The 15,652-nt window shown below is 44.0% G+C and overlaps 2 protein-coding genes across 6 annotated transcripts in view; one reads left to right on the top strand and one right to left on the bottom strand.

The window, feature by feature from the left end:
- SDHAF2 (succinate dehydrogenase complex assembly factor 2) lies at positions 1 to 14,553 on the bottom strand. The gene is made up of 4 exons (XM_047877281.1): positions 14,399 to 14,553; positions 10,208 to 10,431; positions 10,014 to 10,123; positions 1 to 702 (listed from the first exon to the last, which is right to left on the bottom strand). The coding sequence occupies exons 1-4, from the start codon at positions 14,432 to 14,434 to the stop codon at positions 572 to 574; spliced, it is 501 nt and encodes a 166-aa protein (XP_047733237.1). The 5' UTR covers positions 14,435 to 14,553; the 3' UTR covers positions 1 to 571.
- The window catches only part of CPSF7 (cleavage and polyadenylation specific factor 7), a 23,913-nt gene continuing 22,808 nt past the window's right edge, over positions 14,548 to 15,652 (top strand). For 3 of the 5 annotated variants that reach the window (XM_047877275.1, XM_047877280.1, XM_047877279.1), the window contains exons 1-2: positions 14,548 to 14,657; positions 15,269 to 15,387. In XM_047877275.1, coding sequence (XP_047733231.1) covers positions 15,334 to 15,387 — 54 coding nt within the window. In that variant the 5' untranslated portion in view covers positions 14,548 to 14,657; positions 15,269 to 15,333. Of the gene's footprint in view, positions 14,731 to 14,891; positions 14,941 to 15,268; positions 15,388 to 15,652 lie in introns of those variants that run through there. The other 2 variants (XM_047877277.1, XM_047877278.1) reach the window with 2 other exon arrangements.

Genomic DNA, 15,652 nt, shown 5'->3' on the forward strand with positions numbered 1-15,652 from the left:
TTTTCCTTTGTGAAATATTCTTTAATATTTAATTACCTTTCGGTTTAATTACCTTTCGGCCCACACATTCCTGCTTGCTGCCCTCATTCTGCCTGCGGTGCCTTTGAACGATTCAGCTCAGGGGGTTTGGATCCACTTCCCTTGGTAGAAAGGACCACACTGGGGCGGGAAGGGGGAATTTCACTTGAATAAGGCCCTGGGCTGCTCAGGGACCGGCCGCTGGCTGTCTCTTTCCACTGAGCACACACCCCTCGTGGCTGAAGCAGTGAGCCGGGCCCATCGCTAACCTACAGTGCCCTCCTGTGGCAGAGGCCTGCCTCCGGAGACAGCAGCCACAGAAACGGACCTGAGTGCCAGCAACCCTGACAACCACTTCTGAGGCGTAAAAACTGCACAAAATTGCCAGAATGAGTCAAACTGAACATTTACACGGCCTGAGAGATGGGTCCATCATTGGAGGCAAGCCGAATGGTCTGGGTGGGCTGTCTAAGGAGAGGCAGGAAGTCAAGGCCATTGCCTATCATGTTAGGGCCTGTGGACTGAGCCCCCGTGGCAGGCAGCGGTGCAGAGCTCAACAAGGCTTTTCAAAGAGGTATTCAAGATCCGGGGCACGCAGTCTCTGCTCTTTGTTTTTGTTTTTAGCGAAGTCTCTGAGCATCGTCATGACTTCGTTTTCAAAGATTTCTGGGGCTGGTTTTGCTTCTGCAAGAGAAGGATAGACAGAAAGAATGTCAGTCAATACTCAGGCACAAGGACCTTGAAACCTGAAACTCTAGCCTTGGCAAAGAACCAGTAGATACATAGACTGTCTCCATCCTCCCTCTAAGTATACATGGCAGCCTCCACCGGGAGTCAGCAAACTACGGCAGCCCGTATTTGTAACCAGTCCTATCGGAACAGCCGCTCCCATCTGTTGACACACTGTCGGTGGCTGTTGTGGCACTACCACGGCAGGGTTGAGTAGCCACAACAGAGACCATATGGCCACAAGACAAAAAGTATTCACCGTCTGGTCTTTTAGGGACAAGTTTGCCGACCCCTGGACCATCCCAGCTCAGCTGCACCGTTTTGCTCTGCACTTGGTATTCTCTGGTTTTCTGGGTGTTGTGTTTCCCCTTCCAGCCTATGGACTTCCCAAGGCAAAAATCCTCAGTTGTACATGACAAACTAGTAGCTCTACTGACTTAAGCAAAAAGGAATGCATTGCAAGGCTATGCACACAAAATGGACATAAACCCAGAGAACCAGACATGAATGGACAGACAACGGAACAGCATCGAGGGCAGAAACACAAGAGCGTCATCTTGGGAGCACACGAGGGAATCCCAGTAAGCACCTTCACCTCCAACTTCTCTCTCCAACTTGAGACACTCACCTAAGGTTCAAATTACAAGCAAAGCCTCCCGCTGGGAAAGCTTGGGTAATAACGTGCTGGAGAATGACCCTCCTATCAAGACCACAATGCTGGGAGAGAGAATTCCTCAAAACAATGGCCGATTCCCCCTCACTCAGCACAAAGCCCGGCATCCAATGGACCTGGCATCTGTTTTCTGTGGCGATGAAAATAAAGTCCAGGAGATTCAGGCTTCCCCCAAAGACAGTGAAAGTTCAAGAGAACACTGCGCTCATCCTGACAACAAAAGCCAGATAAAATACAAAGAGCACGACTTTCTGTGAAGTCGTCAGAGAACGGAGGTCGCGGGGCAACCAAGTAGAATAAAATGTAAGGGAAGAGAAGCCCCTCAAAGGAGAAACTGCACATGGGCACCTGCTCGCCCGAGACAGGTGTGGGAAGAAGAGACATTGGATACCCCATGAACAGGTAAGAAGAGTTTGGCTACAATTTTGAACAAACTGCTCCGAGCCAAGTGTGGGCCACAGACACCAGGGGAGTTCACACCCTGCAGGCTGTTGTCAACAGACCTCCAGAATGCGCTCCTGACAAAGACTAGGTTCAGAGCAGGAAGCTGGAGAATGCCTGCCTCAGTGAGGCAGGCCAGGAGGAGGGGAGCGGCCAACAGTGCAAAAAAAAAAAAAAAAGCATAAAGCCCAGCCCAACCCTTCTCCTCTCAAGAATAAAAGCCTTAAGAGACTGAGACTAGGTCTCCAAATCCAGTCTCCTACAGGGGTAAAAAGGGAAAAGGAAAAAAATTCTATTCCTGTGGGACAGGCAGAGCCAGAGAAGTCCACCCCTGGGAGCCCACTGCCACAGGGACTGAATATGAACCAGGATAACAGAGAATGCCCTCCCAACTTTCCTTGCCCCAAGGGAGGGAAGCACCAAGCGGGCGCGGACAGGAATCTACGGCTGGGGAAGGACAGAGCATGAAGAGATCCCTTTTGAGGCACAGAAATACAAGGAAGGCACAATGCTGAGCATAGAAGGGGAACACTGAGATATGCCTCTGGAAACTCAGCCCCTACTCTAAGGACATGGTAGCAACAGAGGCTCGTGGTGCAGTGAAGGGAACCAAAGCAGTAACAGAATTTAGGGGTACCTGGATGGTTCAGTCGGTTAAGCGTCGGACTCTTGATCTCAGCTCAGGTCTCGATCTCAGGGTTGTGAGTTCAAGCCCTGCACTGGGCTCCACGCTTGACGTGGAGCCTATTTAAAAAACCAAAACCAAAACAGAATCTAAGGGAGCTTTACTCCTAACTAGACTGATCTGATCCCCATCTAATAGCCTAGTAGAAGTGTGCCCATTTCTAGGCATATATAAATACTATCTACTTTAGTCTTTAGTGTTTTCTGCATAATGTCCAACATTCTATCGAAAATTATGATACACATGCACACAAAAGAGGAAAAACACACTGTGAAGGGACAAAGCAATCAACAGAAAAACACTCATGGATGACCCAGATTTTAGAACTATTAGGGAATTTCAAGTAACTAGTATGTTAAAGGCTCTAGTAGAAACAGTAGACAAAAATGTAGGAACAGATAAGCAACTTCAGCAGAGAGTTAGAAACTGTAAAAGTTAAACGTTAATGTTAAAAATAAAAATACAGTAGCAAAAAAGCAGATTGACCTCAACAGGCTCATCAAGAGATTCAACATTTGGGGAACTGGAAGACAGATCAATCAATATTACCCAATAAAAATTCCTCAAACTGATACATAAAAAGAAAAGAGTTGGGGTGCCTGGCTGGCTCAGTGGGAAGAACAAGTGACTCTTGATCTCTGTGGTGTGAGTTCAAGCCCCATGTCGGTGTAGGGATTACTTAAATAAATAAGTATTTTAAAAAGAAAAAAAAAAGAAAACAAAGAAAAAAAGAGTTAAAGACACAAAACAGAATCCAAAAGCTGTGGGGTAATATTAAATGGAGTAATGGGATTCAACATTCCCAGAGAACCCAAGCAGAAAAATCCCCAAAACAAACATCAAGACACATCATGTCCAAGCAGCTAACAACCAAAGATGAAACGCTGAAAACATTCAGAAACAAATGACACACTGCATACAAAGGAATAAAGAAAGACACAGCAGACCTCTTGTCAGAAACCATGCAAACCAGAAAACAGTACCCAGAATTTGAAGTTAATGCTATGATGAAGGTAATCAAAACAAACCCAAACCCAGCTCAACTCCTGACCAGACCGACTCAACCCTGCACACTAACAGCCTGGCAAATGAAATGTGCCCCTGCAAAGTGCTGAAAGAAAATACCATGAACCTATAATTCTATACCCAGTGAAAGAAAGTATCCCTTAAAAATGACAAAAGCAGAGAAAATTCATAATAGTAGACCTGCACTGCAAGAAATATTAAAGGAAGTTCTTTAGGCAGAAGGAATATGGTATCAGATAGAAACATGGATCTATGCAAAGAAATGAGATCTCCAGAGATAACACAAAGGTAAATATAAAATATATGTGACACATTGTGTTACATATTGTTGTCATATACACAACACATATGAGAGTTATAATTATCTATACACAAATGTAAAATATAATGTACTCTTTTCCTTATTTTAAACTGCTCTAAAGATAACTGTCTAAAGTGAAGCAGGAGAAATGTAGTGTAGACTTACAGCGTAAGTAGAGATAAAAAGTATGTCAAGAGCATCACAAAAGATGGGAGGGAGGATTTGGGAGTATATTACTGTGAAGTTCTTACATCATACACAATTCAGTCTAAGATCACTTGAAGAGACACTGTGATTAAGGATGTAGGTTGTAAACCCTACGGCAATCACTAGAAAAATTATAACAAGAGGTATAAATAATAAACCAACAACAGAGGTCATATGAAATTTAAAATGCTAAAAAAACAAACAAACATGGAAAGAGAGGGGGAAAGGAAAAAGAACAGATGGAAAAAAACAGGAAACAAAGACGGTAGATTTTAATTCAACCACATTGCTCCTTAATGATATATAACACACCAGTGGAAAGACAGAGACCGTAAGATTGAATGAAAAAGAGACTACGTATGCTATCGATAAGAAGCTCAAACTAAACATAAAGACAAAGATATGGGCCACCTGGCTGACTCGGTTGGCAGAGCATGCGACTCTTGGATCTCAGGTTTGTGAGTCTGAGCCCCACTCTGGGTATAGAGACTACTTAAATAAATTAATTAAAAAAATACATATAAAGACAAATACAGGTTCAAAGGAAAGGAAAAGAATGGTGTGGGAGGCAGACTTCTAAGTTGGCCCTCAGTATTTCCCACTCCCCTGGTGTACAGGGCCTGCATAATCTTCAGGATTGTGGGCAGAATGGTCTTCACTATCGTGATCAGGCTGTATACACAGCACGGCTAACCTCAGGACAGGAAAATTATCTAGGTGGTTCTAACATAATCACGTGTGGCTTTTTTCGTGCTCTCTCTTGAAAATGAATAAACTTAAAAAAAAAAAAAGACAGAAAGAGCCATTATATAATGGTAAAAGAATCAATTCATCAATACAATAATCCTAAATATGTTTTCACACACCACAGAGCTACAAGATACATGAAGGAAAAACTGAGAGAATTGAAAGGAGTAACAGACAAATCCACAATTACAACTGGAGATTCTGACACTCTTCTCTGATTAGTTGACAGGATATGTACAGAGAAAACCAGTCAGAATACGAGGACATGAAGAATAGTATCAACCAAGCTGACCTAGTTGACATTTACAGCACACTTCACCCGCAGGTGCAAAAGACCTGTTATGTTCAAATAAGTGCACGTGAAACATTCATCAAGTATCATGACCACAGTTCAGGCCATAAAACGAATTTCAAGAAACTTAACCAAAACTATACAACGTACGTTCTGTGGTCACAATGGAATCAATAACAGAGAAATATCTGGAAACTTCTAAATAACTCACGGATCAAAGAGGAAGTCAGAAAGGAAATTAGAAAATAATCTGAACTGAATGCAAATGAAAACATTAACATATCCAAAGTGGCAACATGCAGCTAAAGCAGTGCTTAGAGGGAAATTCACAGCATTAAATGTGTATAGTAGAAAAGGTGGTCTCAAATCATTGAGCTCAACCTCCCCCTTAAAAAACTAAAAAAATAAGAGCAAATTAAGCCGAACACAAGCAGAAAAAAGGAAATAATAAGCAGCAATCAATGGAATTAGAAAAAGAAAAATAGAGAAAATCAATGAAATCAAACGCTGGTTCTCTGAAAAAATAAATTAAATTGATAAACTTTTAGCCAGACTGATCAAGAAAAAAAGAAAAACCCATAAATCATCAAAAATAAAGGAGGGACCTCACTACGGCTCTTCAGACATTCAAAGAGAAAGAGAATACTACCACAACTTAGATTTAACAGCTTATGATAATAGGCACTTATTAAAGACACACAAACTAACAAGTCTCATCCAAGAAGAAACAGGTAACAGGAATTGTTCCACAGCTAGTAAAAAATAAAACATCAGACTTCACAGTTAAAAACTTCCAACGGGGAAAAGCTCAGATCCAGATGGCTTCCCTAGCACATTCTACCAAACATTTAAGGAGGAAATAATACCAATTCTATATACTTTTCCAGGAAATGACAAAGGAGACCACTTCACAACTCATTTTATGAAGACAGCACGACCCCTATCAAAACCAGATGACGTTACAAGATAACTACCCGCCAAAACCCTCATGAAGACAGATACAAAGATCTTCAAAATATTAGCAAATCAAATACCTACCAAGCCCAGGTGGGGTTTAGCATGGTAATACAAGGTTGGTTCAATATTTGAAAACCAATCAGTCAACAATTCATCATATCAATAAACTAAAGGGAAAAAAATCATATGACCAAAAAATGATCATTTCTACAGAAATGCCTAGAAAGCACCTGACAAAATTCAGTATCTATGGAAAAACACTCAATATACTAGAACCAGAAGGAAATTTTCTCAATCTGATAAAAGGAATTTACAACTAACCTACAGCTAACTTATTTATTAATTAATTTATTATTTTTTTTAAATGTTCATTTTTGAGAGCATGCACACACGCATGCACACACAAGCGGGGGGGAGGGCAGAGAGAGAGGAGGACAGAGGATGTGAAGCGGGCTCTGTGCTAACAGCAGAGAGCCTGATGCGGGGCTCAAACTCACGAGCAATGAGATCACGACCTGAGCCGAAGTCGGACACTTCACCGACTGAGCCACCCAGGAGCCCAGCTAACGTTATATTTAATGGTGAAAGACTGAATACTTCCCCCCAACAGTGGGAACAAAGCAAGGATGCCTGCTCTCACTGCTGCTATTCAGCGTACGAGACATCCCAGATAGTTCAATAAAGCAAATTAAAGATATAAAGGGGATACAATACAGACTGGAAAAGAAGAAAAAAAAACCATCTCTCTTCACAAATGACACAACTGTCTACATGGAAAATCCCGAAGAATCTACAAAATAGCTTCTAGAACTGAGTGAGCTTAGCAAGGTCACAGGATACAAAAATCAATTATACTCTGACATTCCACCAACAATGGGAGATTGGAAGCTTTTCTTAAAGTACCATTTATAACAGCGCCAAAATACATGAACTGCCTAGGTATAAATCCAGCAAAAGATGTCCAAAATAACGCTGAAAACTCCACCACACGGATTGTGGCAGTCAGACTTCTAAGATGGCCCCCACTGAGGTCCCCCTCTTGGTATCAAGCCCTTGTGTGATCCCCACCCCCACCCTGCGCTGGACCGAACTCTTTAATTCTAACCAACAGAACGTGGTGAGGATAACAGAATGTCATTTCTGGGATTATGTTACAAAACACTGAGACTTCCGTCATACTAGCGGACTCCTCTTGTCGCCTTCTCAGCTGGCAGGCTCCAAAGAAGCAAGCTGCCAAGTGGGAGAGGCGCTGGTGACAACGAACAGAAGGCAGCCTCCAGGCAACAGCCAGCAAGGAACTCAGGCCTGCAGGTGGGGAACCTGTGAGGCACTTCATTCTGCCAACAGCAGAGAGAACTTGAAGCAGCTCCTTCCCTAGCTGAGCCTCCATATGAGACTCCCGAACCCAGGCTGACACCTTGACTGTAACCTCGTGACAGAATAAGGCACAGGACCCAGCTAAGCCATGCCTGGATTCCAGACCCACAGCAACGATGAGATAATAAAGGTGGGTTTGTTTTAAATCAGTAAGTTTTGGGGTAATCTGTTATGCAACAATAGAGAACTTGCTGATTAAAGAAGTCAAAGGCCGGGGCGCCTGGGTGGCGCAGTCGGTTAAGTGTCCGACTTCAGCCAGGTCACGATCTCGCAGTCCGTGAGTTCGAGCCCCGCATCAGGCTCTGGGCTGATGGCTCGGAGCCTGGAGCCTGTTTCCGATTCTGTGTCTCCCTCTCTCTCTGCCCCTCCCCCGTTCATGCTCTCTCTCTGTCCCAAAAATAAATAAACGTTGAAAAAAAAAATTTTTAAAAAAAAGAAGTCAAAGGCCTAAATAAATGGAAATACAGCATGGTCATAGATCAGACAATTCTAAATCGCTAAAAAAAATGTTTCCAAATTGATCTGTTGATTTAACACAACTCCAATCAAAATCCAAGTAGAATTTTTTTGTTTTTTTAGAGAAACTGAACAGGTGATTCTAAACCTATACCATTCCTAGAAGAAAACGGCAAAAATCTTTGTGACTTTGAATCAGGCAGAGTTCTGAGATACAGTATCAAACGCACAATCCATGAAATCACCCAATAAAACATGGTACATCACCAAAATTAAAAACTGCTCTTTGCGGGGCTCCTGGTTGGCTCAGTGGGTTAAGCCTCCAACTTCAGGTTGGGTCATGATATCACGGGTCACGAGTTTGAGCCCCAAGTTGGTCTCTGTGCTGACAGCTCAGAGCCTGGAGCCTGCTTCAGATTCTGTGACTCTCTCTCTCTCTCTCTCTCTGTCCTTCCCCCACTCACACTGTCTCTCTCTCTCTTTATCAAACATAAATAAACATTAAAAAAAAAAAACCTGCTCTTTGAAAAATAATGTTAAGAAAATGAAAAAACAAGCCATGGACAAGTAAAAAGAAATCTGTAAGACACATCATCTGATAAAGGACTTGAATCCAACATACAGAACACTCAAAACTCAATTAGAAAACAAGCCCAACTAAGAAAAAAAACAAAGGTGGGGTAAGATTTGAAGAGACATATCAGCAAAGATATAGGAATGGCAAATAAACACTGAAAAAAGAGCCTCAATATACTTAATTATCAGAGCCATGCCAATTCACTACAGTGAAATACCACTGCATACTCCTTAGAGTGGCTAAAAACAAGAACAAAACCCTGATAATACCAAGTGCTGGTAAGGATGTGGAACTTCACACCCAGTCCCTGGCAATCACTGGTCCGTTTTATGCCCCTACACTTTTGCCTTTCCCAGAATATCATACAAATGGAATCATACAGTTTGTATGGCCAGTCTTTGATCCTGGCCCCTTTCATTTGCACAGGAGTCGGCAAACTATGGCCTGTGAGCTAAGGATGACTTTTAAATGGTTGAGGAAAAAAGTTATTTCATGACATGTGAAAATTATATGAAATCCAAGGTTCAGTGCCTGTCAATAATCTTATTACATCACGGTCACACTCAATTGTTTCCCTATCGTCCGTGACAGTTTGCATGCTCTAAGGGCAGGAGGTGGATATCACGCCAGAGACTATATGGTCGGCAAAGCCTAAAATATTCACTACCTGTCCCATTATAGAAAAAGTTCCTCATAAACATACACTTACAACAGGACTCATTAACCCTTCTCCTGGGTATCTACCCAAGAAAAACTAAAACCTACTTCCACAAAAAGCTATATGCATTTATAGTGGCTTTATTCATAATCACCTAAAACTGGAAATACCATGATATCCCTCTACTGGTCAATGGATAGACAAACTGTGGTACGCCCACACAATACAACTTTACTCAACAATACTAAAAGCCCAGAGCGTAAATAGTTCACACCTTGTGGGTTTTCCAATGGCTATATAAACCTCTAGACTCTGTACCATCACACTCTACACATGGAACCTACAGAATGGTGTCTATTTTACGACTCAGATATTGAGTGGAAACATAACAACCGAAGACCCAGAGTGTGGCAGAAATGACACGATGTCCCCTAATACCCGTTCTCTCATTTTTCCTTGATAATAAAGGAACCCCCAAGTTAGCTAGACACATAGACTATAGTATTTTCTCATTATGATGAGGTGTAGCCATGTGACTAAACTGTGGCTAATGGAAAGTAAGCAGAAGCGCGGTGCAGAATTTCCCAAGAAGGATCCATAAAGAATCGGGTGTGTGCTTCTATACGTTGACTCCTGGCTGGAACATGGACGGGACAGACAGGGCCTCAGCGAACTTTAAGTAACAAAACCATTTTGCACTTGTTTTGCAAAACCGTTTCTTCACTCTGAAGAATGTGAAGAGTGTTTGGGTTGAGTGTCCATTACGTGAATGAACGGCAAAAAAATTGCCTAGGCTACAACTCCAGACGCAAATCACCGCAAGCCATCCTATTTCTCATATCATGCTGCTTGTTTATCATGCCCAGTACCTGTGGCCCAGTAGTAAATATCCCAGTCGTTACTGGGCTCATTAATCAGACGATCGTACAGGTTCAGCTGTTTCTCTGTCATGTGGTGCAGATATTCTTTAGCAAAGAGGCTAAAAACGAGAAAGAGAGAGAAGGAAGCTGAAAAGGCGGTCTCCAGTACGAGACAAGCGATGCCAAGACTCGTATTTCCCTACCTAAGCAGAATACAGTTTTCCAACATTCCCCTCTTTCTGCTCTCATAGAGCAGCCGGGCTCTTTTGGTTTCTATGGATTCATCAGTTCGCTCCTGCCACGGAGGTAAAGGGATTTCGATCATGTCTTTTTGGGAATCTGTTGGGCTGTCACCTCTGTAGAAACGGCTGAATGATGTCGTGCTGAGCGAAGGTGACACTAGGTGGCGCCTTGGCAGAGCAAGCATCTGAAATAAACAAAGCACAAACATCTTTATAATAACTACCGTCACTGTCATTCCCTCAACACTTCCTAAGTACTAAGCTCATTCAATCTCCTTTAGTCCTTAAGAAGTTATGTTGATACTGTTCCCACTTTATAGCTTAGGAAGCTGAGGCTAGAAGAGGTTAAATAATTACCAAGGTCACCCACGTAGTGACTGCAGTTAGGACTAGAACACGGCCCTAACTGCACATGTGTTCTTAACTGGTACCTTTCCAGAAATTCTCCAGCAGAAGTATCTTCTCCTTCCTTTGCATTCCCTTAAAGTTCTTATGGTGTTGTATATATTTTAGTTACTTGCCTGCGTTAGAGTCTGAGTATACAGTGACCGCATGGTTCCTAATCCCCAGAAGACTCCCAATCTAGAGAAGGGTAAAACCTATCAAGATGCAACGAGAAGGCAGTGATGATGGCAGCAAGATGGTGGAACAGGAAGCCCCCACTCCCCTCCTCCCACGGAGACAGCAACTCTACAACAATACATGGACCGATTCCCTTTATGAGAAATCCAGAAACCAGGTAAGAAGCTCCTGAAATAAGAAGTCAGCAAATCCTTCCAATAGAGAATTTATATGCACCAGCCTAGAGAAGATATATCCACACAAAAATGTTTGAGAGGCTCCCAGAATCTTTAGCCAACCTGACCGCTGAAGGTCTTTCCTTGCACAAAGCCAATCTAAAAAGACTGGGAGAGCAGACTGTCTTTTTGAAAGCCTGGATTCAACATAAATTTGCAAGGGACACGAAGAAACAGGAAAAAACATGGCCCAATCAAAGAAACAAAATAAATCTCTAGAAGCCAACCCTTAAGAAACAGAGGCGTATGAATTACCTGACAAAGAATTCAAAACAACTGTCATCAAGATGTTCAATTTGCTCTGGAAGACAGTGAATGAACGGAATGACAATATAAACAGAGAAATATTAAAAAGAACCAAACAGAAATTTTGGAGCTAAAGAATACAATAACCAAATGAAAACAAATTCGCTATGGGGGTTAACTAGCAGACTTGATCAAGCAGAATAAAGAATCAGTAAACTCAAAGGCAGGTGATTTGAAATTTCCCAATCAGAGAGGGGCGCCTGGGTGGCGCAGTCGGTTAAGCGTCCGACTTCAGCCAGGTCACGATCTCACTGTCCGTGAGTTCGAGCCCCGCGTCGGGCTCTGGGCTGATGGCTCAGAGGCTGGAGCCTGTTTCCGATTCTGTGTCTCCCTCTCTCTCTGCCCCTCCCCCGTTCATGCTCTGTCTCTCTCTGTCCCAAAAATAAATAAACGTTGAAAAAAAAAAAAAAATTTTTTTTTTTTGAAATTTCCCAATCAGAGAAAGAAAAAAAAAAAAAAAAAAAGAATGAAAAAGAGTGAAATATGCCTAAGGGACTTATGGGACATCATCAAGCAAACCAACACAAATATTATGGGGTCCCAGAAGGAGAAAAGAGACAGAAAGCTTATTTAAAGAAATGGCCAGGGGTGGCTGGCTGGCTCGGTCGGTGGGAGCATGTGACTATTGACCTTGGGATTGTGAGTTTGAGCCCCACATCGGGTGTACAGCTTACCAAAAAAAAGAAATTAATACAAAGAGATGACCAGAGGGGCGCCTGGGTGGCTCAGTCAGTTGAGCGTCCGACTTCGGCTCAGGTCACGATCTCATGGTTTGTGAGTCCGAGCCCCACATCAGGCTCTGTGCTGACAGCTCAGAGCCTGGAGCCTGCTTCAGATTCTGTGTCTCCCTCTCTCTCTGCCCCATCCCCACTCATGCTCTGTCTCTCTCTGTCCCAAAAATAAATAAAACATTAAAAAAAAAATTTTTTTTAAATGGCCAGAAACTTGCCAAATTTGGGGACGTTTGGACATCCAAATTCAAGAAGCCCAAAGGACCCAAAGGACAATAGAAAACAATACAAAAGCATATGAAAGCATAAAGATCACTGGTAAAGATACATATATGACAAATACATAATACTGTAATATTGTAAGTGATAGGTATTAACATCACTGGTAAAGATAAACATATGACAAATACAAAATACTGTAATACTGTAAGTGATAGGTAAATCACTTTTAATGCTAGTACAGAAGTTAAAAGAGAAAAACATCAAAAAATAACAAAATATACTAATAGGTACGCAATATAAAAATATGCAGTCGCGACATCAAAAACATAAAGCGGGAGGAGTAAAAGAGTAGTTTTTTTGCAATGACAGTAGAGTTAAATTGCTATCATCTTAAAATAGATTATGCTTTATGTAAGCCCAATGGTAACCAAAAAGAAAATACCCATAAAAGATACATACAGAAAATGAGAAAAGGATTAAAGCCGGTCTCTACAAACGAAACAAAACAAAACAATGAAACACAAAGGATAATAACAAGAGAGGAAAAAAGGGACACAAAAGCTACAAGATGGATAGAAAACAAAATGGCAGTAGTAAGTTCTTCTCGATCAGTAATTACACATAAATGAACTAAACTCTCCAAACAAAACACTAGAGTGGCTAGATGGATTAAAAAAACAGGATTCAGGGGCGCCTGGGTGGCTCAGTCGGTCAAGTGTCCGACTTCGGCTCAGGTCATGATCTCCCAGCTCATCTGAGCCCCTCGTTGGGCTCTGTGCTGACAGCTCGGGGCCTGGAGCCTGCTTTGGATTCTATGTCTCCCTCGCTCTCTGCCCCTCCCCCACTCATGCTCTGTCTCTGTCAAAAATAAATAAACATTAAAAAAAATTAAAAACACAAAACAAAACAGGATCCAACTATAAGCTGTTACAAAAGACTCCTTTTGGATGTAAGACTACACAGGCTGAAAAGCGAAAGGATGAAAAAAAAGATAACCCGTGCAAATGGTAACCAAAGAGCAAAGATGGCACTACTTATGTCAGCCAAAATAGGCTTTGGGTCAAAAACTGTCACAAGAGATAAGGAACATTATTATAGAATGATAAAAGGATCAATGCACCAGGAATACGTAACAATCATAAACATACATGCAGCCAACATCAGAGCACCCAAACACGCGAAGCAAACATTGACAGAACTGAAGAAAGAAACAGCAAAACAACAAAAATAGATTTCAGTACTCCACATTCAATGGATATCTATCATTGGATAGATATCAATGGGTATCTATCAATGGATAGAACATCTGGACAGAAGATCAATAAGTAAACAGAAGACCTTAACAACACTATAGATCAAGTGGACCAAAACGGACACATCCAGAACATTCCAGCAGAACACATTCTTTGCAAGCACCCTGGGAATATTCTCCAAGACAGATCACCTTAGGTTGCAAAACAAGTCTTACCAAATTAAAAAAGGTTAACATCACACAAAGTATCTTTTCTGACCACAACGAACTAAAACTAGAGATCCACAGCAGAAGGAAAACTGGAAAATTCACAAATATGTGAAAATGAACACACTCTAGGTCATGAATAAACCAACAGTTCTAACGGGTCAAAGAAGGAATCAAAAGGGGAATTCCAAAACATCCTGAGACAAGCGAAAACACAACATACAAAAACTTATGAGGTGCAATAAAAAAGTAGAGAGAAGTTTACAGTCTGAAATGCCTGCATTAAAAAAGAAAAAAAAAATCTACGATGTGAAATCCTAACATGTATTAGACACATAAGAACAGAGACTCAAGAACAGAGAGAAGCGGCGCACAGAGGCGGTGCAGCCAGCTCCACCTGGGGAACAGGTGAAATCTGAATTGGGTCTCGCACGAGTCAGGCACACAGTGGGCTCAGAAAAGAGTGGATGTGACCTGAATCTCCTATGTTTCAAGACGGATCTCTCCTTGGGTCTGCCCTTGCCCTGGGCTATCAGGCAGCTGGACGCTCCTCGCAGTCTCCATGACTGCGTTGGAAGACGAGACTCAGTCCCCACTACGGCCTGCCCAGGACCCTAAAAACCTCCACTCTCCTCACCCGTGCCAGACCCGGGAACATGGTGGCCACCGCCATCCTTCCCGACCCTCACCGGAAGCCTGTGGCCCAGGCACTTCCGGACGCCTGAACTGTGGACTTCTGCTCTGAGGACCTGAGCCGGAAGATGAGTCCCTGCGTATGGCGGAAGTGGCTGTGCGTGTGACGCCAGCGGCGGGGGGGGGGGCGGGACCTGGGGCCGAGAGCGGTTCGCGCGCTTCGGGCCTAGTCCGGACTCGCCGCCGCCGCCGCCATATTCCCGGTAACGGGGGCGCGCGGCCGGGGGCCGGCTGGGCCGGAAGAGGGCTCGGGGCCAGCGCTGAAACTGGGAGGGGGTCGGTTGAGTTTGGGGCAGCCGGAGTCGGCGGGCGGAGGGAGGCGCGGGCCTTTGAGGGAGGAGGCCGAGGGCGCGGGGCCGAGTCTGTGGGGAGGGAGCGGGGCGGGCCTAGCCGGGGGCGAGGACTGGGCCTGGGTGGGGAGCGAAGGCGGCTGGAGCTCCGCGACCCGCAGGGACGCAAGCCGGGGCCGCTCTGGGGCCTAGGCAGGTGCGGCGGGCTGGGGCAGCGGGCTTCGCCGCGGTCGTTCTTCGCAGCGCCGTCCCAGGGCCCCTAGGAGCAGAGGCCTGGACTTTCCCGTCGCGCCGCGGACAGCTGCGGCGCAACTCGGGTCGGGCCCGAGGGTGATGGGCAGCGAGCCCCGCGAGCCCCGGCGGCCTGGGAGAGCGAGGGGCGGCGCGAGGCCGGGGGCGGGGCGGAGCGGGTGGGACCGAGCTTGGGCTGCCGGGATGCTGCGTCTCTGGAGACGGGAGGTTGGCAACCATTGCTCTCCTCCCAGCCCGGGACCCTCACGCCTTCTAACTCTTGCCTCTTCCAGGATACCGCAGTGGCATCTTTCTTACTTGGTCGGTTCTCCGGGCTCGCGATCTTCCTTCCGGAGCCATGTCAGAAGGAGTGGACTTGATTGATATATATGCTGACGAGGAGTTCAATCAGGTGAGGGGTCATCGGGAGCATTGGATTTTCCTGGATCAGCTGAGGAATCACTTTCCCCAAACTTGCGGTGGTTCCAGGCTATGGCAGTCTTTGCTAGGCCTGAACATCCCTCTGTAGGGTCTAAAATGTTTCCTCTATCAGAGACTTTCGAGACTTCTGACCGGTCCGCTTTATGTTAATTTTAAGCCTCCAGGCTTACTTTTACAAGCTTTGGTTTAAGAGCAAATAAAAATCAGGTTTAATAGAATGGGGATCAACCTGTGGA

This window comes from Prionailurus viverrinus, chromosome D1, assembly GCF_022837055.1.
Source record: "Prionailurus viverrinus isolate Anna chromosome D1, UM_Priviv_1.0, whole genome shotgun sequence".
NCBI classification, from domain to species: domain Eukaryota; kingdom Metazoa; phylum Chordata; class Mammalia; order Carnivora; family Felidae; genus Prionailurus; species Prionailurus viverrinus.